The sequence below is a fragment of the Schistocerca piceifrons genome, chromosome 7 (genome assembly GCF_021461385.2).
Source record: "Schistocerca piceifrons isolate TAMUIC-IGC-003096 chromosome 7, iqSchPice1.1, whole genome shotgun sequence".
NCBI lineage: Eukaryota > Metazoa > Arthropoda > Insecta > Orthoptera > Acrididae > Schistocerca > Schistocerca piceifrons.
In genome coordinates, this window is record NC_060144.1 from 368,700,673 (window position 1) to 368,722,905 (window position 22,233).

The following is a 22,233-nucleotide window of genomic DNA, read 5'->3' on the forward strand; positions in this document are numbered from 1 at the left end:
TGATCTGAACTTAATATCTGGTTTCAACACGAAAAAAGCTGGAAAATCTTCATTGTGAACCATGTCAGTATGGCAAGATGAAAAGAAAATCTTTTAATTCAAATTTGGAATCAAGATTGAAAGTTCCTGGTGAATTTATTCATGTAGATTTGAATGGATGGATGGATAAGAAAATCGTCTCTTGGAGGTGCACAATTGTACATAGTTTTCAAGGATGATTGCGCATCATACAGATTTGTGTATTTTCTTAAAAGTAAGCATGATACTTTCCATGTGTTTTTGGAATTTCAGAGGCTGCCTGAAAGACAAACTGGAAACAAAATCAAAGTTCTGAGAAGTGACAATGGAAATGAATTCATAAATAAGCAATTTGAAGATTCCAGAATGAGATTTTCACTCTGCAGCGGAGTGTGCGCTGATATGAAACTTCCTGGCAGATTAAAACTGTGTGCCAGAGCGAGACTCGAACTCGGGACCTTTGCCTTTCGCACTGGTAGAGCACTTGCCCGCAAAAGGCAAAGGTCCCGAGTTCGAATCTCGGTCTGGCACACAGTTTTAATCTGCCAGGAAATTTCAATTTGAAGATTATTTCAAGCAAAATGGTATGATACATGAGAAAACAAGCCCTATACACCACAGCAGAATGGCTGAATTGAATGAGAAAACATGTCCATTCCTGAGTGTGCATGCACTATGTTATTAAGTGCTGACTTGTCTCACGAATTGTGGGCAGAGGCAGTAAACTGTGCAGCATATATATACCTTACATGGCCGACCATGTAAAGCAAACGACAATGTTGCGCCATATTCTTTAGGACACATGAGAAAGTTTGGATCAGCAGCATATGTATACATTCCTGATGAATTTAGATCAAAATGGGATAGTAAATCAAAGAAACCAATCATGGTTGGCTATGAAGGGTATAGTACTAATTATTACCTCTACAATCCTGAGTCAAAGAATATTACAATCTCCTGCAATGTCTCTTTTAATGAAGAACAAACCCATAGCTTACACAAGAAAAAAGATGTACTGAATTTTAGCTGGGAGACCATGCTACGGAAGATGTTCAAGAGGAATCTGAATAGTATGATCCTGGCGAACAAATGAAAGAAAATCAAAGGATGAATCTGAGAGATCGGGCTAATCTGCAAGCTCATGCTCACTTTCGGGACCAAGATATAGCTTGTTCAGCCATTATCTTTGAACCTCAAACTTTTGAAGAAGCAATGGCATCGAAAAAGTCATCAAATTGGAAACAAGCAATGGAAGAGGAAATGACGTCCTTGAAGAAGAACAAAACTTGGGACCTAGTACCATTACCACACAACTGCAAGGCAGTTGGATATAAGTGGATCTATTGTGTGAAGCAGAATTCTGAGGGAAAAACTGACCGCTTTAAAGCTAAATTATATGCAAAAGGTTATTCACAACAAGAAGGCATTTGTTATGAAGAGACATTCTCTCCTATGGTCCAATATGATTCAATAGGAGTTTTATTAGTCATAGCAGCTCCACGAGATATGGAAATTAGGCACTTCGATGTTAAGACTGCATTCTTGAATGGGGATTTGAAAGAAGAAGCTCCCATGGAGCAAACAAAAAGTTTTGTTGTAGAAGGCCCAAATAATGTTTGCAAATTGAGTAAGAGTCTACATGGACTCAAACAACCATCACATCGTTGGAATCAAAAATGTTTGGCTTTATGCAAATGAATGCAGACAAATATGTTTTCCATGCTGTAACAGATGGCACTGATGCTTACCTGGTACTTTATGTGGATGATGGCTTGCTTATTTGTAAGTCTCCAAAAATACTGGAAAATGTTTTGACAGCACTGGGATCAATGTTTGAAATTACTGTGGACAATGGAAGATACTTCTGTGGATTGGAAATTGAACTCAGCCCTTCTACAAAAGAAATCTATATAGGCCAGCAAAGATACATCAATTGTTAACTCCAGAGGTTCAACATGGATGATTCAAAACCGAACTCCACTTCTTTTGATGTTGGAGCCAGGTTGCACAGTGGTAAAGGAGATGGAAAGCAAACCTCATCGGCAGGCAGTCAGCAGCTTAATGTTTGCAGCAACTGTCTCACAGTCAGACATTATGTTCACTGTCCGCCCCGGTAGCTGAGTGGTCAGTGTGACAGACTGTCAATCCTAAGGGCCCGGGTTCGATTCCCGGCTGGGTCGGAGATTTTCTCCGCTCAGGGACTGGGTGTTGTGTTGTCCTAATCATCATCATTTCATCCCCATCGACGCGCAGGTCGCCGAAGTGGCGTCAAATCGAAAGACCTGCACCAGGCGAACGGTCTACCCGACGGGAGGCCCTAGTCACACGACATTATGTTCACTGTGAGCATGGTGAGTAGGTCTTTACATAATCCGGATCTTGATCATTGGCATGCTGTTAAAAGGATTGTGAAGTATCTACAGGGGACCAGGGACCTGACCATAAGATACGAAGATGCCTCTATTGGACTGGAGGTCTACTGAGATGTCGACTTTGCTTGTGACTGTGACACTCGTCAGTCAATAACAGGCTATGTGAGCTTGTTAGCAGGTGGGCCTTTGACATCGTGTTCACGTCGGCAGAAATGTGTAAGCAGATCAACAAAAGAGGCCAAATACATAGCAGCTTCAGATGCTGCTACTGAAGTGGTTTGGTTGTGCGGCTTTCTCAGTGAACTTGGTTTTCAGTTAGACAAACCTACAACATTCCATGTTGACAATCAAAGTGTTATTTGCCTGATTAAAAACACAGAACATCACAAACACACCAAGTGCAGTGACATTAAATACCATTATATACGTGAAAATGTTGAAAATAATGAGATTGATGTCTATTACGTTTATTCTGATAAATAGTTGGCAGACTTACTCACAAAACCTCTAATTACAGACTAATTCATATCAAACAGAAAAGCTCTGTCAATGATCTCAAAAGAAACTCAATAAAACAAGAGTGGGTGTGTCGACAGCAGTGAGCTTGTTGTATTGAGGTGTTTTTTTTTGCTTCATTTTCAGTTTTCATGGTGGGAGTGCGCCAGAATATTTATGTTCATTCAGTGTGTGGCTGTGTTCCATGACATTATAAAATTATATCTTTTTTTTGTTTTGTTGTTATGGTGTAACTTGTAGTTGCAATAAAGAATGGAGCAATAAGTTATTTTTACTCCAATATACTGTATTTCGCTCAGTGATTTTCTACCAAATATAATTAAAGATATCAAATTTCAAGATGTGTGGACTTCCAGGCCCATTACCTAAATCCACATGACTTCTGCTTGTGTGGATAGTTGAAAGACTGTGTCTTTTAGGGATGTGCCCAGGCTCTTCCTGATTTGAAGGACAACAAGGCATTCTAACTGCACTGGATACACTGAAAGCAACTGTCAAGCATGCCATGTTAAGGAACAGGATGTTTCTGAGTCAGGAAACCATACTGAACACATGTTGTCACTTGTGACTGTATCCTAATAAATGTACTGAACTAACATTAAGTGTTTGATTGTTCCTCCCCTTTTCCTGCACCTATATCACATTCTAATTGCTTACAGTGCCATATTTTCACTCAGTGGCAGAAAGTGAAGCTACTATGCTTTTCAGCACACTCTTTGAGTGCAACAATAAATGAACATACCTACGATGTTTCAGCATCCTGCAATGTATACAGGCAGCACTGCAGCACACTGAGCACTGTCCATTTAATTATAATAATCTAATATGTGACTGAATACATGAATACAGAACAGGACTTTGGTAATTTACTCGAGACATCAAGCCTGTGGAAGTTTTTGTTATTGAGAGAATTAGGCACAATCTTAATTTTTGTGGCAGGTAAAACTTACTACAAGATGCGGATAGGGCATATCTGACAAAATTTGAAAATTTCCTTTATTTGCATAAACTTGTAGCTGAGTTCAACTCTTTGCACTATGTAAAACTGTCACACATATACTCATTGGGACTCGATTTCATTGGCTGTCGATTATCATAAAAGATGCAGAATGGACATATCTAGCACAGCTGTTCCCTTTCTGCAAAGTAAAATGTTGTTGTGGTTCGCTTGAATCCATGTACATCATTTTTTTCCCTTCTTGCTGTTACTATTGTGTAAAGTGTAATATTAAATTTATTAAAATGTTATCCAATGGAGAATAACTGGTGTGTGGTAAGAGAAAGACTAATAAACAGATGAACTGAAGAAATTTTATTAAAAATAACAGAGAACGATTATATAACCTGGAAGGGAAAGGAATTATAAAATTTGCATCACACATGATTCATTTTCTGCTTAGTATGGTTGACAACAATACATCATGAACTACAACATACTATTTCTCTGTATGAGAGCACTCGTTTCAGCCAAGTTAAGGGGCTTTGGGGCTATTAAACGGCTCTCCAGGAAGAGTAATATAATACATACAGTGGAAGGACACTGTGAGTTTCTGAAAAAGACAGTGTCTGGACATTTCTACATCATAGTGGGGAATTCAGGCAATGATCTAGCTTTCAAGAAATGGTGGCTCAGGTGCTACAAAAAGGTGTGCATCAGATACTACAGCAGGATAAGGTATTCGTAAGGAAAATAAAATTACAAAAGTGTCAAGGCTTTTGTGGTCACTTATTGACAAATGGCCTGTAGGCTTCTTTGGCTGACTTTTGTTTGATGATTCTTCTGATGTTTCACCAACTGAGGGGTAGGTATTATCAAAGCTGTTGTTCTTGAGTATACTGGTGGATTACCCAAGGACGCATTTTCTCTGAACTGCTACCTCATGAGAAATCATTTGTAACTGGTAGTGTTCCACTACTGAAAAACCGGTGAAGGACCTGCAAAAACTTGCACAACTTATTCCTGCATAATACAGTGAGTTTAATGAGACACTTTTCAAATGCTCCACTACATACACAGAAGAAGAGGACTGTGAACAAGGAGAAAAACTGCCCACAATTACCATATTCATAAGTTTTTTCTGAAGATTCTTATTAGTTTTGATCACTTCCTAATTATATCATTTGAAATAATATTATAAATTTATTTCATCACACACACTATAATCTGCAAAATGGTTATAGGTACATTACAAGTAATACACAATAATTGCCTGATACATCACATGTCGGAGTAGTTTTCCTTCAATTATTGTGACAAAGCGTGATTGCAAAGCTGCAAAAAAGTTTCACATGCTAACTTTGTGTATCAAAGTATGCAAGACTATTTCGTGCACACTGAAAATTTTTGCTTTAATCTGATATGTACTTTCTGCATCTTTTAGTTCAAAGGTTTTAATGTTTTGCTAAGGACTTTCATTAGCAAGTGGAAGGGAAGAACAATAGGCTACACATAATACACTAGTCAGTACTTGAGAACTGTGGGTAAAGGAAAACAATTCACCACTTTAAATTGTTTCACACATGACATGAACTAAAATGTCTACTTTTTACAAATTACCTTTTGCCACCATTCATCACAATCCATAGAGGAACCTTCAGCGCAAATAATTCCAGGTTTTCCAGGAAGGCAAAATCCTGTGATGTTAAATTCATGAGCAAGATCCAATACTTCTCTCCTTTTTATTTTACTGTAAATGTGATGAGAATATATCCAGTACCGGGTAAACAAATCTTCATCTTCGCATATTTTCACTTGTGGTTCTGGTTTAATTGCAACGTAATAATGAGTAGCATTTTCTTGAAGCCAAGAAATTGCGGAGCAGATACAGATTTCACCTCGATCAAGATCAGCAATAAATTTGCTAAGGTCAATATTTAAACTGTGTTGCTGGTTTCTGCTGAGTTTGTCACTTCTCACAAAAATATCTGGCTCAGTAGCTGGATAATCGTGTGGGAGGTTCACACAGACTTCGAACTTGGCCTTAAAGAAAGAAAAGTAACAATAAATAATATGGTTACATCCTTCTAGCTGGCTAAGAACTAATGTTTTTAAATGCGGGTACGTACCATATCTATAAATAAATTTATACTAAAATCTAAACGAGGTGGAATGATAGAACACCTTCCGTCCACAAACTCATTTATATCGGCTATAACGCTTGGGTCATCCACACAAAATTCTCCTGGATTTGAAAACATGGACTGTAACATTTCAAACTCCGACAGTTGTATGCGAAGCATTTCCTCGAGGTTTCCATTATCTACTATCTGAGTTATCTGTTCTTCCAATTCTTTAAAGTCCAAGAACTCGCTGTCATCGTAATCACAAGACATAGTTATACCGAATAAATTTCGCAAGCCGCAATTTGTAAACAAATCTGAGGTTAACGATAGGGCCACGTGGAGAGCATATATCCATTTACGGTCTCTTAATTACCTGGGAAGTACTAAACAAATAGAATGCGGTAGCTTAATCCCAGTAACTGACAACACAATGTATACACTGCCACTACATTTATCAGCCGCGCGACAACATACGCCTGTCGCACTTCTACCCACGCAAAACTCCTCCCAAAGCGAATAACAATATTTACACCTGCTCTGAAAGATATTCACAGGATGCAGTTGAAGCCCACTCTTTCCGATAGCAAAGCAGTTAGTTTGTGGATTCGACCAGTTAAGGCCCGTCCACACGCAACGATCTGTCTGCGCAAGTGTCTGCGCACATCACATCTGCGCAGACAGATCGTTGCGTGTGGACAGAAGATTTGCACCAACCTGAGGTGTGTGCAAACCTGGAAGTTGGAGTTGGAGGTTTGAGCGAAACCTCTCAAATCTGTGGGTTCAAACCACATCTGCGCAGACAAGTTGGAGCGTGTGGACAGGAGATCGCCGCAAATCTGGCGCGAAACAGCTATTTGCTCAGTCTAGTGTTTGTATTTGTGCGCACAGGGCTTTAAAATGGTTGATACTCGTCAGTGTTCTCGAGAGTTTGTAAGTGAATTCATTGAAATATACAGAAACCACCCATGTTTGTGGAAGATTAAAAGTAAAGAATATAATGACCGAGGCAAAAAGACAGCAGCATACAATGCTATACTTGAAAAATTGCGGGCAGTTGACGCCTCGCAAACAGAGAAACTGTAATTAAAAAAATTGGTTGCGAACTGTTTACCGAAAAGAGTTATCCAACGTTCAGAAATCTAGAAGATCTGGTGAAGGATTGGATCAAGTATAGCAGCCAACGTTATGGTATTTTGATCTGCTTGGCTTTCTTAGTGATCAAGAAACGCCAAGACCAAGCAGGAGTACAATTGAAGATGAAATTGGAGTGTCAATGTGCGAGGAAACGGAACGCGAGGTAATGTAAAACAATATATTTCACATACGTTTATCAAAAGTCTATTCAAAAGAATATATTTGTGTGAAAACATAATAGAAAATTAACTACTGTTATAAAAAGAACTCATCCTTCAAGACAGCGTAAATAGCTTCACATGTGTTGGGTATTATTTCACTCAACGCTTTTTTCGATATTGCAGTTGAAAATTCCAAATCCTTGTAGCTCCTTCCTGTTGCTAGGAATCTTAATGTTACCGCCAGCCGTTCATGAGGAGAAATTGCACTTCTCATACAAGTATTTTTTCTCATATGAGGGGTTACAAGCTTTAAGAGATAATTATAAGTTTCGACATCCATCCGTAAATAATTTCGCCAGTCGTTAGGTTCGCTCTGCAACTCTCGCAGTAAATTTACGTGAGAAAACTACTTTCGCTTTAGCAGCCACTGTCTACACCAATTTGACCGCTTTCTCTGTTTCCTACGGTTGGTCTGAACGCTTTTTTGCAACACAATTTGCGAACACAGACCACAACAGAACTTCGTCCATTTCTATATTTCAAAATAACTGAATTAAATTTTTGACGTTTACGGGGAGCGTAGTCGCTGATGTTTCTTTTCTACACCGACAGATGGCGGGCGAGTAGTAGATTGGGGTTTGTGTCGTGTGAACACACCACATTTGCAGCGATCTTTTGCATGTACAGACATCTGCGCCGATGTCTGCGCAGACAGATCGTTGCGTGTGGACCGGGCTTTACCCTGCAATTCTGGGAGAGGTAATGTACTCAAGCACAGACATGTATATCTTCCAAAATACTAGCCTACAAGGTTTTTATCCAATGAACGTTTCATTTATTTATTTATCAATTCATGAGAGCTTTCCCCCTCTGGTAGATATTGTTCTGCATGATTCATCCCGACACTACTAATCGTGAAATGTTCAGTTCTAATTGTACTGTTTCCCTAAAAGTAATAGACGTGATGTTTCCACAATCCCATTGATGGAATAATAATAATAATAACAATAATAATAATAATAATAACAATAATAATTATGCACTGAGATACGTAGTAAACAGCATGCGATTACCAGACTCATTGTTGAAAGGCATAATTAGTGCGACCATGGTGGTAACACATACAAATGATAACCGATTTTTGATATTATTCGCGAAGCACGTTGCTAGTCCTACTGGCAACGCAAGGCCTTAACGAAATGTAATGGACATGAACGAGGCAAGAATAATAGTTGATACTACTCTATGGGACCATTAGAGCAGGCTACAAAGAAAACAGATTTCGCATCTAGTAGATGAAGTTGTGAGAATATATTCATGCCCATCATGTAGAAAGGATTTCTTTCAAAGCTGACCAATCTTCCATTTTTACGATTGTAGTACATTAGTGCAAATGTTTTCTAGAGGACCTGTTGCAATTGCTGTTGATGATTAAGATGCCAGATACTGTACCACCTGGACTACGTTTACCAAATAAAAAACATATGCTTCTAACCAGGATTGAACCATCAACCTCCTGTATGCTAACCCAAAAGTCTATCCACTGCACCAACTGTACAGAATGACTAATATCTGCTGACAGATGAAGTTACCATACATGTGGTTACAGCATTGCCAGATTGTCACACTTTAACGTCCTTTTCCTGCGAGATGTACTCGCTGGATGAGATTTTGTGAGAGAATTTTTTTTTAATTGGTGGCATGTGAGAAGTCGCGCTGCGAAGCCTGAGTGCGTGAATTTCGCTTCACCCTGTATAAAAAATCTTCTGGCTCCAGCAGGGTAAATCCAACCTCATTACGCCATAATTTACATGTGTGAAAAAAGGCATAGTATACAAGAAGTTGCTGTTTTGCACTAAGATGTGTTTTTCATTTCCAGTTTAGTTACAGCACACAGAATAGTTTGCTGCATAAATCAGCCCCCTTACTCTCTTCTCTCTCTCTCTCCCTCCCCCCCCTCTCTCTCTCTCTCTCTCTGTGTGTGTGTGTGTGTGTGTGTGTGTGTGTGTGTGTGTGTTCCAGTTCAGACTGGTGTCAAAGTGGGTACCCAGTAATTTCATAGAGTCTTTGCCAAGGCATTTATTACCTTTAGGGAGAATGCTATACTCCCTGTTTTGGTATTGTTTAATGTTAATTCATTTGCCTTAAATCATAGGTTAATTCATTCCCTCCATAGCATATGTGCCGCTATGGGAAGTGATAAAAGTGATATCATTTGCTTATATTACTATTTAGAATGGTAGCAGGCTAGGCAGAACATTAAAATAGACAGTTAACAAAAACAGGCCAAGCACGATCCCAGAGGTACAATTCTTATTAAATTCAGAAAGCTTGATTTCTTTATGTAAGATGTTCAGTTACTTAGTACCATGTATTTCCTATTGGACACATGTGTTTTTAATAATACTAGTCTTCTATCTGTTATTCCATGATTTTTATAATGTTTAAGTTTATTTACAAGCATATTATGTGATATTGTGTCAAGGGTCTTTGTTAGATCAACCAGTGTAGCACATGCATATTGCATATGTTCAAATCCCTTTAAGAAAGATAAAACAGTGTTCTGTACTGCTTTAACTGTGGACTGACCTTCACGAAATCCATATTGGACATGCCTTAAGAGGTGTTGTTATCAAAATGTTAAGATAGGTGTTTGGTCATTATCGCCTCAAAGATTTAAAATATTATTGGAACTATAGGTATGGGTCTATAATTTTGTGGAGATCCCTTTCTATGCAGAAGTATAACTGAAATTAGTTCGAAACAGTCAGTAAAGGCACTTTCCTGGTATTTCTGTTATTTTGTTTTACAGTAAAATGGAAAGGTCGTAACAGCCTTCAGTTTGTGAGTTAATGTATTTTGTTACTTCATCTTCTATACCATTAGGGGAAACAGATTTCCATTCAAAATCATTATTACTGTGGTGACTGACTTCAAATTCTGCTCCCAGTGAGATTGTTAAGGCTGTTACACTGTTATTATTGACTACTGTCTCATCATTATGTACAATATATTTCCCTGAATAGACAAAGCATTTCACAAATCTTAGAAAGAAATATCATAGACTTGTAACTTGTATTAACCATTTGAATGTGCTGTTACAACATTCTTTTGAAGAAACTTGAATGAAATGAAACTGAAGACACAATTAGAAAATGATAATATATAACACAAAACACAGAGTCAGGTAGTTTCATTTATTTATTCACACATAAATCCATTCCTGAAGGACAGACATCAGTGATGCAGAACGAGTTAATTATAGATTAATAAACTGGTGTAGCAGCTGTAGACCACTTTTGTCAAGTAAACCAGCAACAAATTGCGACTTGTGCTAATTTAGTGGAACTGATAATTACAAGAAATGCTTGTAGCAGCTGGTTTCAGAAAAGACACTGATGCCCCTCTTACACTACTGAGCATTTGTTTTTATATAACACTTCAAATGAAGTATTTAAATAGTTTTTCACAGGGCAACATCAACTGTTTACAGTCTACCAGAATCAACGCCTTTTAATTTAGTGTTCAAAAACAAGCGAAATTTAAATCCCTATGACCAAGTTATAGGAGTAACTTATAAGGCATGGTTTTAAGCTGTTTCTTGACCCATGTTTATGAATAACTTGGATACCTTTTTTTGCCAGGATATAAAATTCCATTCAGAATCCTTGATAAGAAAGCATAGACTATATGAATATCAGTTTTTGTTCCTGAATTGTGGGTTGTCAACTTTACACTTTTTCCTTATTAAGTATGTTATAGAACAAATCCTCTTTTGGGCTTATCTTCATTCCCCACAAGAATACAATATGGGATGGTATTGAGTGAAAGTATTCTAACAATCCTGTAAGTGAGTCGACAGAATGAGAGAGATTTTTAAGCATAAAAAGCAGACAGAACTGAGCTTTGTGGTACAATTGTACCTCAGTTTATTATCATTCTGGATTCATAGGAATTTCATAAATAGATCCTTTCTCTGTAGGTGAGTATTGATCCTTGCTTCTGGAATCTGCAGAAATTTTTATTTCTTTGTTGGGATCAATGTATTTAGAGCTGATCAACTTAATACTGATTGATTCGAAGCCAAAGGATTACACTTGACTGAAAACTCTTTATTCAATGAGAGTAGGAGGCTAGCTGAACTGTAACCCAGAGCGACATTGCAGAATATAAAAAACAAGGAACATAAAAACACAGGAATAAACATTGCACATGGAGAAGGCACAAGCACACGCGAAAAATAAAAAACCGACGCCCCTATCGACCGGGCGTGGAATTCTTTTAACAACCGCAGTTCACTTACTACACATGAAAACACAGCGCTCCTGGCGCCTGGCGTGGAACTACCTTCACAGCTACGATTAAGCTGTTACACCACATGGCACTCCACACACACACACACTACACGAACACTTCACTTCCCTGTACTAACACATAACTGCTGTCATTTCAGACGTTATGTCAGCCCTCTCAGCGGAAGTTGAGCGTCGGTATATAGGAAATGGGCAAGGAAGTGGACTTGCGCCTGGAGCAGGTCATCCACGTCGCTCGATGTTCTGTGGGCGGCTGCGGCGGTGGTGGCGCTTGCGGCTGGGCGTCTAGTTCAAGAAGGTTCTGAGGTCTCCACTGGGTACTGGACGGTGATGCCTCTTGAAAAATATACACGAGTTTGACTCAGTTCAGACAAACGATTGTTGGCTTGCTATTCACCAATATGGCCGTTGTCTGCATTCTTCTTTGCAACCCGCGGTATGGGTCAGTGTATGGAGGTAGTAACGGTGGTTTTACGTCGTCCGTGTGGAGCATGACATGCTAGCAGTGATCCAGGTTCTGCTATGATGTGAAATCTTTGGAGGATAAATCTGTGCAACGTGGTCCCACAGGCGATGTAAGAAATCTAGCTGATCTAGCGAGGAAGTTTACAGTGTATCAGTGTCGACGATTCGCCAGACAGGTTTATAAGTTGTTCGTAGCCCAAGTAGAATCGTTGGAATACCCAAAGTCCATGTGTTTTCGTGGCACATGAGCGCCGCCTTCAAAGAACAATGCCAGTGTTTGACCATGCCATTGCTAGCGTGATAAAGATTGGTGGTGGTGGAATACCCAAAGTCCATGTGTTTTCGTGGCACATGAGCGCCGCCTTCAAAGAACAATACCAGTGTTTGACCATGCCATTGCTAGCGAGATAATGACTGGTGGTCTTATTGTGAGCATACCCACAAAACATAGCGAGCTGCGGCAACAAGTCCGACTCAAACTGGTCGTTAGTGATATGCTGCAGGCACCCAAACTTAGATGACACAAAGGTAGAGGCTGACGTTTCGGCCGTAAAGTTAGCGGTTGGCACAGCCTTTGGCCAGTGGCTAAAACAAGCGATGATTTTGAAATGGCAGCGTTGACTTTCCGATGGAGGAAGCGGTCCCACAACATCTAGGTGTCCAAGGGCGAGATATACAGTTATATCTGGAAAGTCACCTTTCAGGGCATGTACATGGCGAGACATCTTACATCTTTGGCACTGAAAACATGTCCTTGATCATTCTCGACCTTTTCCATGCCCGACCACACAAGACGTTTGGAGACGAGTCGAAAAGTGAGACGTACTCCTGGATGACACAAGTTATGGATGCTGTCAAAAGCTTGTCTTCTGAACGCTGGTAGAAAAAAACGGGAGAGGTCGCAGTAGAGCTTGACATCTTCTCCTGGATCGTCGGCGAGCTGCAGTTGTAATGCTGATGCATCTTCGTCAACAAACGTTCAGAGTTCCTTGTCTTCTTTTTGTGCTCAGGCCAGTGCAGAAAAGTTAGTAGCCATCGTCACACTGCTGACGCTTCGAAGACAGTCAGCCACAACCTTATCGATTCCCGAAATGTGCCTGATGTCAGTAGTGAACTGAGGGACAAACTCCTGACGGTTGAATTGGAGAGGAGAGCAGTTGGCACTTGAACGCAAAAGTCAATGGTTTATGGCCCATGAATATCGTAAACATTCACACTTCGACTTGAGGGTGGAAGTACTTCACAGCTTCATATAATTCCAGGAGCTAGCGATCATAATCGCTCCACTTTCTCTGACATGGTGAGAGTTTTCGGGAAAAGTATGCCATTGGTTGCCATGAACCGGCTGACCACTGCTGTAGCGCCACGTCGATAGCCGTCAGGCATGCTTCTACCACTATTGCAATAGCTGCGTTGAGCTTAGGATGAGCTAGAAGCTCGGTTGCAGCCGTGCTGTATGTCATGGCCTTGAATGCAGAACACATAGTTTCAGTCCACTGCCCTGGGGAGTTTCCTTTCGTCTTAGGACCAGTCAGCGCTGCAATCAATGCTTCCTGCAATTCTGCGGTGTGAGGCAGGTGGCAAGGTTAAAAAATTTAGCTTATCAGGGAACTGAGGCAATCTCCTGATTGTGGTTGGCCTAGGTAACTGTAAAATTGCGTCTACCTTCTTTGCCAGAGGTAGGGAGTCCGCAGCAGAGATTCTATGTCTCAAGAAGGTCACTGCATGTTGTTTATAAACGGACTTGGTGACGTTCAGCACGACTCCATAATTCTACAAACGCTTAAACATCTCCATTAGACGTTGGAGGTGTTGTTCCTCAGCCTCTGAGAACATGAGCACATCATTCAGGTATGCAAAACAGAATGGAAGGCCTCGAATAATAGATCAATGGATCTTTGTCACGTGTGCACTGCGTTTCATAATTTGAAGGTAATATATAAACACTCAAAAAGGCTGAACGGTATTATTATTGCGGTCTTCTGAATGTCCTCCTTAGCCACAGGTATCTGAGTACAGGCTTCAGCGCAGTCTAAGATGCTGAATATAGTCGCACCATGTGACACACAGTTGTAGTCTCTTAGTAATAGCACAGGATGTTGGTCCAACACTGTCCTCGCATTTAGTGCATGATAGTCTCTGCAAGAGCGCCAGGCCCCACCTTTTTTAGGTACCAGATGTAAGGCAGAGGACCATAGACTGTTTGACAGTCTAATAATGCCCTCTCGCAGCATGGTGTCGAATTCAGTATTTGCGACTGCAAGGCACTCCAGTTCTAATAGTCTAGGTCAGCACGACACTAGTGGTCTATCTGTCGTCTTGACGTGATGCACTATATTATGTGGAATCTGTTTAGGTGCACTGGATGGCTTAGTCAGATTCGGGAACTGCTTTAAAAGCGAAGCATATTCGCCCTCAGATGCCTGCACGAACTTTGCACTGTGATGAAAACCGGTGACACTTAAACCAACAACGCTGTCCAACAACTGGACGTTTGCCACGTCTGGCAAGAGGTTGTAATGTGCCAGGAGATCTGCACTGATGATCGTTTCCGTGACGTCTGCAACAGCGAACTTCCATGTGAACTGACGATGTAGATATAAGTTCAGAGCCATTCGCTGGGTTCCATTGGTTGCAACAGTCGACTTATTGGCAGCTGCTAGATGGAAGGCAGTTGGTGGCCTACAGCAACACAACGAAGACTGTGACATGATGCTGAGGTCCGAACCAGTGTCTACGAGAAATTTCAGGCCAGAGCTTCTATCGCTGATGAACAGGCGCCTGGATGTGTGACGGGCAGTCGGTTGCACCTTTGCGTCTACAATCGACCGCCACCGACATTTTGGTGGATGCATCCTCGCTAAATATGCGGCGGTACCAACACACAGGCTGATCACCTTGCGAAGACATAGCATTGCTCAAAGACCGCCTCCTCCAACGTCTGTGGTAACGCCCTTTGCCTCCGTTGTTTCCGGCGCCGGCTTGCGACGACAAGGCGCTCACTTGCGGCATACCAAGTCTTCTTTTGTTGGGAGAGTGTCGTAAACAGGGCACGCGACTATAGCTGACGCTGTCGTATTGCTGCTGCTAATGTGCCGCGACCACGTTAATCTGGGCAGGTGTGATAGCTTCCTGTACGCAGTCTGCCAACGCTATCGTGGTGATCAATGACATATTAGAATTATATATTAATACCTTCAGCTGCTGACGGGCGTTGATATATATCAACGGGGACTGGCGAAAATGTGTGCCCTGTCCGGGACTCGAACCGGGATCTCCTGCTTACATGGCAGACGCTTTATCCATCTGAGCCACTGAGGGCACAGAGGATAGTGCGACTGCAGGGACTATCTCGCGCACGCCTCCCGCGAGACCCACATTCTCACCAAGTATGTCCACACGCTACATTCGTAGTGTCCCTACCCAACACACTCATTACTCGTGGAAGACATTCTTACCAAGTGCCGTAAGAGTTCGGGTAATATGTGTGCATCCGCACAGAAGAAGAAAGTCATGGTCGGAATTGTCAGAACTGTATCATATAAGTATAACGACATATTAGTTTGTGATACTACTATTGCCTTAATCTGCGGTGGTAATCTATTACTCCACAGTTTACACAATTAGTTGTGTGGCACCGTGACGGTGTGCACTTTATTGGACAGATGCCTCAGATTTTGTGACGGCTTATGGTCACCGGTATCTTATTGCGTAAGAACTTGGTGAATTCGATCTTCCTGCGAAACAGTGACACTGTCTCCGTCTTGGATTTCTCGTAGTAATCCGCCGCCGGGAGTGCAGTGACGGCGTCTTGCACCATTGCCGCGAAATAGTGGTGCAGCTGGATTACAACGAGTGTGAACTTCGTGGTATCGGCCGAAATTCCAGCACTACAAAAACTTACTTCCACCTAAGCAAACCGTAAGACGGCGTCATCGGGTCAAAACGGCGGCAATCGGACTGCTAGTCTCGATACGGTGCGTTCTTCAGATAACTTCTGAGCTCACTAGAAAAAAATGGTTATAATTCAGTGTCTTGAGCTCGGGGATCACATGGGGCTCACTGCTTGTCAGAACCAATGTAACTGAAACCGATCGAGTTAATAACATTGATTAATCCGACGCCAAAGGATTTCAGTGGACAGGAATTTTTAGGCAATGAGAGCTATAATCTGTTCATCATAAGAATAAACCTGCTGTAAACATTGCACTATGTATTCTTCCACGTTTTCTAGAACCTTATTAGATTTACGTTTCACGTGGGACTGCAGCCAAGCTGTCTCGAGTACTGTCAAGTACAATAATAAGGGTACGTTTTGTGCTGTGCGTTACGCGCACATCTACTTGGCGATAATACGGGACAACAGATTTACCGGCGCATTTAACTTGGACAGCACTGGCGATCAGATGGTACAGCTAGCCTGCAGTGGCGTGGCCAGCTGCAGTTCACACGTAAAAAGAGACGAGCAGGGGAGCAATACAGTTTCGAGTGTCATTTAATTTTTATGCAGAAGAAATAATACGCTGCAAATCTCCTACAGTACGCTCCTTTGACGACTAGACGAAAACCGCAACAAGTTATCGTTTTTAGCTAACTTACTATTGTAATTAAAAACAAGAATGATGAAAACTACTGACTTAACCACAGTAATTTTTCTGCATAAGCTGTGTGTAAGTATTGAAAGATTTCACCTTGCCGGCTGCTGTGGTCGAGCAGTTCTAGGCGCTTCAGTCCGGAACCACGCGGCTGCTATGGTCGCAGGTTCGACTTCTGCCTCGGGTATGGATGTGTGTTCTGTCCTTAGGTTAGTTATATTTAAGTAGTTCTAAGTCTAGGGGACTGATGACCTCAGGTGTTAAGTGCCATAGGGCCTAGAGCCATTTGTACCATTTTTTGGATTTCCTTGTATAATTAAATATTGAAGCCACTGAAGGTACGAGTATTACTTACAGTCAGTCGTCTGGTAATCTCTTAGCACCTTCCTTATCCGAATCCGAGAAATACATTTCAGTTCTGGAAGTGTCACCTGTTATGTTGATAAACGAGCCTATCAACAACAGAATCCACGAAGCCAACCAGGCGCAGCATTTAATCTTCTTCTTTCATGACGAACCGTTCTATATTCCGCCAGCATTGTCGTGTTGGGGATCACGACATGGAGAAAGAACCGAAACGAGATGATCGCTTCGGCGAGACGCAGGGTGTGGCAGATGCGGTCCAAGGGAGGTTTCCCGGAGGACGGCAGCGTCTGACCCCCCACCATCGACGAAGACGACGAGCGAGAGTGATGCTCGCGGCCGCTAGATGGACGTGGAAATTCCCGCGAATGTTCGGCGCCGCGTCCGCACACTCTCAGGACGGAGACGACGCACCGGGCCGCCGATGCCGCTGACAAAGGAGGAAATTGCCGCCGCCATCGCCAGGCTGATCCCCGAGGAGAGCTGCATCTACATGCAACGTTTGGCCATGGGTACAGAAGAGGACCGGAAGGAGGTACTCTCGAGACACCGGTCCTTGCTACCTGTGGGTCGCGACATCCAAGCGCATGTCGCAGCCGCCACGACAGCAGCCGCGCCAGCAGTCGCACCAGCCACGCCGGTTACAGAAGCCGCCACGCCCTCGCCAACGTCCACTCTAGCAACACCGGACAAGCCTGCAGAGGTCGAGCAAACCTTGCGGAAGCGCCCAGCCGAGGCCGTAGAGGACCCAGGCAAGTTGCGATCGCGCCAGGCGGAAGAAGAGGAGGATGCGTCGCAGGACGACCGCATCGCCGAGGAAACGCGATGAAGAAGGCTTCATCGCGCCCTCCCGGCGCCACACAGTGAGAGGTACGGCGTTCGAACTGGCGAAGCCGGAACAGGTCCAGGGTGCAAACCGGTATGCAGATCTGCCGGAAGTAGCTGAGACTGACGGGGACGGGACCTCACTGACTACGGTGACGAAACCGCCCCGCCGCCCGCCGCTGACCACCATCCATTGGCACGAGGGCTACATTGAGCTGAGAGAGAAGCTCTACTCAGTAGTAAAACCGCGAAAGATGATGGCGGGGACCGACACCTACAAGGTTAGAGCAGAATGCGTAGAGTACCACGCGAAACTCGTGCAGCTCTGCGAAACCGAGAAGTGGAACTGCTTCACGCAGAGCACTGAACAACTGAAGCAGTTGAAGGTCGTCTTTTGCCACCTGCCGCTGAAGATGGAACCGGTGTTCCTACAGCGGCAGCTGGAGGTAATCGGCTTCCAGACCCACCACGTCGGCCTGGTTCGGTCGTCCAGGACCCACAGGGACATGCCCTTGTTCCTAGTGGTAATGGTTGACAACGCTGACAACCGGAAAATTTTTCAGGTTGACAACATTGCCGACTTCGACGTAAAAGTCGAACCACTCCGTGCGAAAGGCAGGCGAACCCAGTGCTTTAACGGCCAGCGCATGGATCACGTGGCAAAATATTGCAGGATGCCTGAGCGCTGCCGCAAGCGCGCCGATGAGCACCAGTCGCGGGACTGCCCGAAGAAGAAAGAAGACCGGCCGAAGTGCTGCAACTGCAACGGGGACCACGTCGCCTGCTATCGAGGATGCGCCGCATTCGAGCGCGGTAAGTGCGCCAGCCACGTAAACCCGAGCCGCAGCTTCGCGGACGTCGCCCCCTTCGAGAAGCCAGAGCCGCTCGCAGGGGGGCCGCACCGGCACCGCAGCCGTCGCAGTTGCCTTCGCCTGCGGCGCCGCCTGCAGTCGGGGAGCCGGTTTGCCGACGCCCGCGGCTGCGAGGAGGGTTGCCGCCCGCGCAGGGCGTTTTCAGCACGCCGCTCCGCTGCCGGCTTCGGGAAGCGTCGCGATGGGGTCAAACCTTCCCTAAAGGGCGAAGGAAGACACCAACGAGTTGGCCGCGCTTCTGCGGTCCCTCAACCAGCTGATGACTCAGCTACCGGTGCTCGTGGCACCAGTGACAGCGGCTCTCCAGGCCACCGCCGGGAGAAGCCAGCCTTAAAATGGATAACGACCATATTTGCACGTTCAACGCTCGGGGTCTCCAACCCCACCAGGGCGAATTTCGCCAATTCCTACGAGACATCTGCCTTGTGTAGGAGATCTTCCTCAAACCCGAGGTCGACGTGCGAGCAGCAAATTTTTGCTGCTACCGAGATGACAGAGCCACCCACAGGGGCGGCACTGCCATCTACGTGAAGAAGTCACTGCGTCACCACTTGGTTCAACTGCCGGCATTCAATGCGCTGGAGGCCACAGGAGCGGCAGTCAACACCACCGCCGGAAAGATTCTTTTCGTGTCGGTGTACCGGCAGCCTGGAAGATCTCTAGACGAAGCCGACTTCGACGCCCTGTTGTCGTTGGAGGGGCGAGCTTTCACTGCCGGGGATTTCAATGCGAAACACACCGAATGGAACTCGCGAACTGTCAACCGCAGCGGGCGCCGCCTCTCCCGCGCTGTTCACCGTAATGGTGCGGTCACCCTGGGGCCGTTTGACCAGGGCATCGGGCAATTCGTGACCGCCGAGACGCGAAACTTCCTGTCCTCCGACCACGCACCGGTCATTTTTGGCCTCGACGTGGTCAGAGCAGTTGCAGTTGCAGCCGTCCGAGCTATCGCGGGCTGGACGCCGAGCGCTTTCTGACGAAAGCCCTAGAACTGCTCGAGGACGCGCCAAACCCCGCTGAGGTAGGGGCAGACGCCGCCCTAGCATTCTTCACCCGAAGAGTACTCCGAGCAGCAGATGAAGCCACGCCGAGACATCGCCAAGGGCCACGAGACATCTCGCGACAGCTACCGTGCCCTATTCTGGACGCGATCACCGAGAAGAACCGACTGTTTCGTGAATGGCAGCTCACTCGCCAACCAGACACGAAGCGCCACTTAAACCGCATGGGACGGGAAATTAAGGCAGCAGTCGAACAACACCGGAACCAGGAATGGGAAGACCTTGTGTCTACCCTTAATCCTGAGGATGGAAGTGCATGGAGGATGGTAAAATCCTTCTTGCACCGGCGCCAGCGAATGCCGCCCTTACAGATCGGGAACGACTTCGCCAGCGACCCGGACGCGAAGGCCAGCGCTCTGGCTGACGCATTCGCAGCGAACTTCACACCGGTGGCCGACGTCATCGACGCGGAGCACACACGGCTAGTCCACGAGCAACTGCCAACCTTCCGCGCCTCAAGGGATGAAGGCGACGTTATCGAGCCGATAACGGAGGAAGAAATTGCTGTGCAGCTTCACTCGCTGAACCTCAAGAAGGCTGGAGGCAGCCATGGCGTCACAAACCTCCTGCTGAAGAACCTTCCGCCGGGATTATACCGACAGCTTGCCGATGTTTTCAACGAGATCCTCCGGTCAGGTGTCTACCCCTCTGCGCGGAAACACTCGGAGGTCGTGGCCATTCTGAAATCCGGCAAGGGCCCACTCCAGGCATTCAGCTACCGACCCATCAGCCTGCTCCCGTCCCTCTCGAAGGTTTTCGAGAGGCTGTACGCTAGAAGACTGATGCGACACGTCACGCAGGAGGGCATCATCCCGGACGAGCAGTTCGGGTTTCGAGAAGAACATGCCACTTCCCATCAGCTTCTGCGGGTGGTAGAACCCGCGATGACGGCTCTGGAAACAAGGGAATACCATGGGGCAGTGGTCCTCGACGTCTCCCGAACGTTTGACTCGGTGTGGCACGACGGTTTCGAGTTCAAACTCATTGAACAAGGGGTACCGACGTCGCACATGACGCTACTGCGGTTGTACCTGTCTGAACGAACCTTCCACGTTAGGGCCGACGACGGTGCGTCCACAGACTGGCAGATATGTGCAGGAGTGCCGCAGGGGTCGGTACTCGGCCCCTCGCTGTACTCTCTGTACACTGCCGACGTCCCGAAAGTGGCAGGAGTTGAACTGGCGCTGTACGCGGATGATACAGCCCTGTTCACTAGCAGCATGAACGCCCAAGAGCCAGGTAGTTGTCTTCACCCAAAGACTTCTGCCTCCGGGGCTTACGCCAATCGAAATCCTGGGGGAACCTATCCCACGGGGTGGGACAGCGAAATACCTAGGAGTCACCCTCGACCGCAGGCTCACCTGGAAGCACCACATCCGTGATGTCAAAGGGAGAGTAGTAGGACGCCTTCGCGCCCTGTATCCGCTGCTAAACCCGCAGTCGTCATTGCCACCGCAACACGGCATCACGCTATACCTAACATTGGTCCGCCCACTGTTAGAGTATGCGGCCGTGTTCTGGCGAAAAGCCGCAGATGTTCAAATTGTGACTCTGCAGCGGATACAGAATCGCGCCTTGAAGACTGCCTTGCATCTTCCGAGGCGCTACTCGACGCGCCAACTCCACGAGGACACCGGGATCCTGCCTCTCCGAGATAGGATTCGCGCCATCGCCAAGAAGTTATACGAGAAAGAGGGACACTCTCGCAACCGGCTCAACCGAGGACTGGGCCAACAACCTCACCAAAGGCCGACCACGCGTTGGCCTGACATGCTGAAGGAATAAGTTTTACTAATCCCCCATCAGTGTGTGTTTACCTCTTTTACAGGCTCCACCAGCAAGGACAAATCAACAAGAATGGTAATATATATTCTCTCCCCCTCTAGTAACCACAGGAATGACAATTTTGTCTAAACTACACCATCTCGAGTCAAGGACAGGCTCATCTTTTCAGCGTCAGAGTCAGCGTTCGGCAGTGACGTGTGAAAAAGCTGCTTGCGTTTAGTTCCAGTACGTATGGCAGCCCAACATTCTTGTTACTTATCGGGCCAAATCTCGCAGCTTGGCTCCAGAACAGTTCTGTTGGACTCATACTGTAATGGTACAGTAGCAAATGTAAAAATGCAGCATTTGTATGATGTGGTCGATGCTGTGAAAATGATTGTTTTTCATGTTTCTACGATACTTATCTACCTCTGTGTAACAAAACGATGAACACATTCCAAATAAAGAGGATTTGGTTTTTCATTTTTGCCTTAAAATTAAATTGTTTTCTTCTTAATTTAAACAACTTTTATGAACAGTCTTTCATAAAACATCCATAATTAAGAATCTGTATTTGAAATAGAAACAGGAATTTTGAGTCTATTATGTACTTAGAATCAACAATACGTGCATTATTCGTAAAAATGATGATGAGTTTTATAATTACGAGACGTAAAAAAATTGAATGAGAAAAAAATGTTATTGGGGTGA

The 22,233-nt window shown here is 44.6% G+C and overlaps 1 protein-coding gene across 3 annotated transcripts in view; it reads right to left on the minus strand.

Moving 5' to 3' along the window:
- Window positions 1-6,504, minus strand: part of LOC124805080 (RWD domain-containing protein 2A) — a 123,012-nt gene extending 116,508 nt beyond the window's left edge. For 2 of the 3 annotated variants that reach the window (XM_047265512.1, XM_047265511.1), the window contains exons 1-2: window positions 5,973-6,503; window positions 5,464-5,886 (exon numbers count right to left, since the gene is read on the minus strand). In XM_047265512.1, the coding sequence (XP_047121468.1) occupies window positions 5,464-5,886; window positions 5,973-6,239 (690 nt within the window). In that variant the 5' untranslated portion in view covers window positions 6,240-6,503. Of the gene's footprint in view, window positions 1-5,463; window positions 5,887-5,972 lie in introns of all 3 variants that reach the window. The other variant, XM_047265513.1, reaches the window with a different exon arrangement.
- Window positions 6,505-22,233: the final 15,729 nt, after the last annotated feature.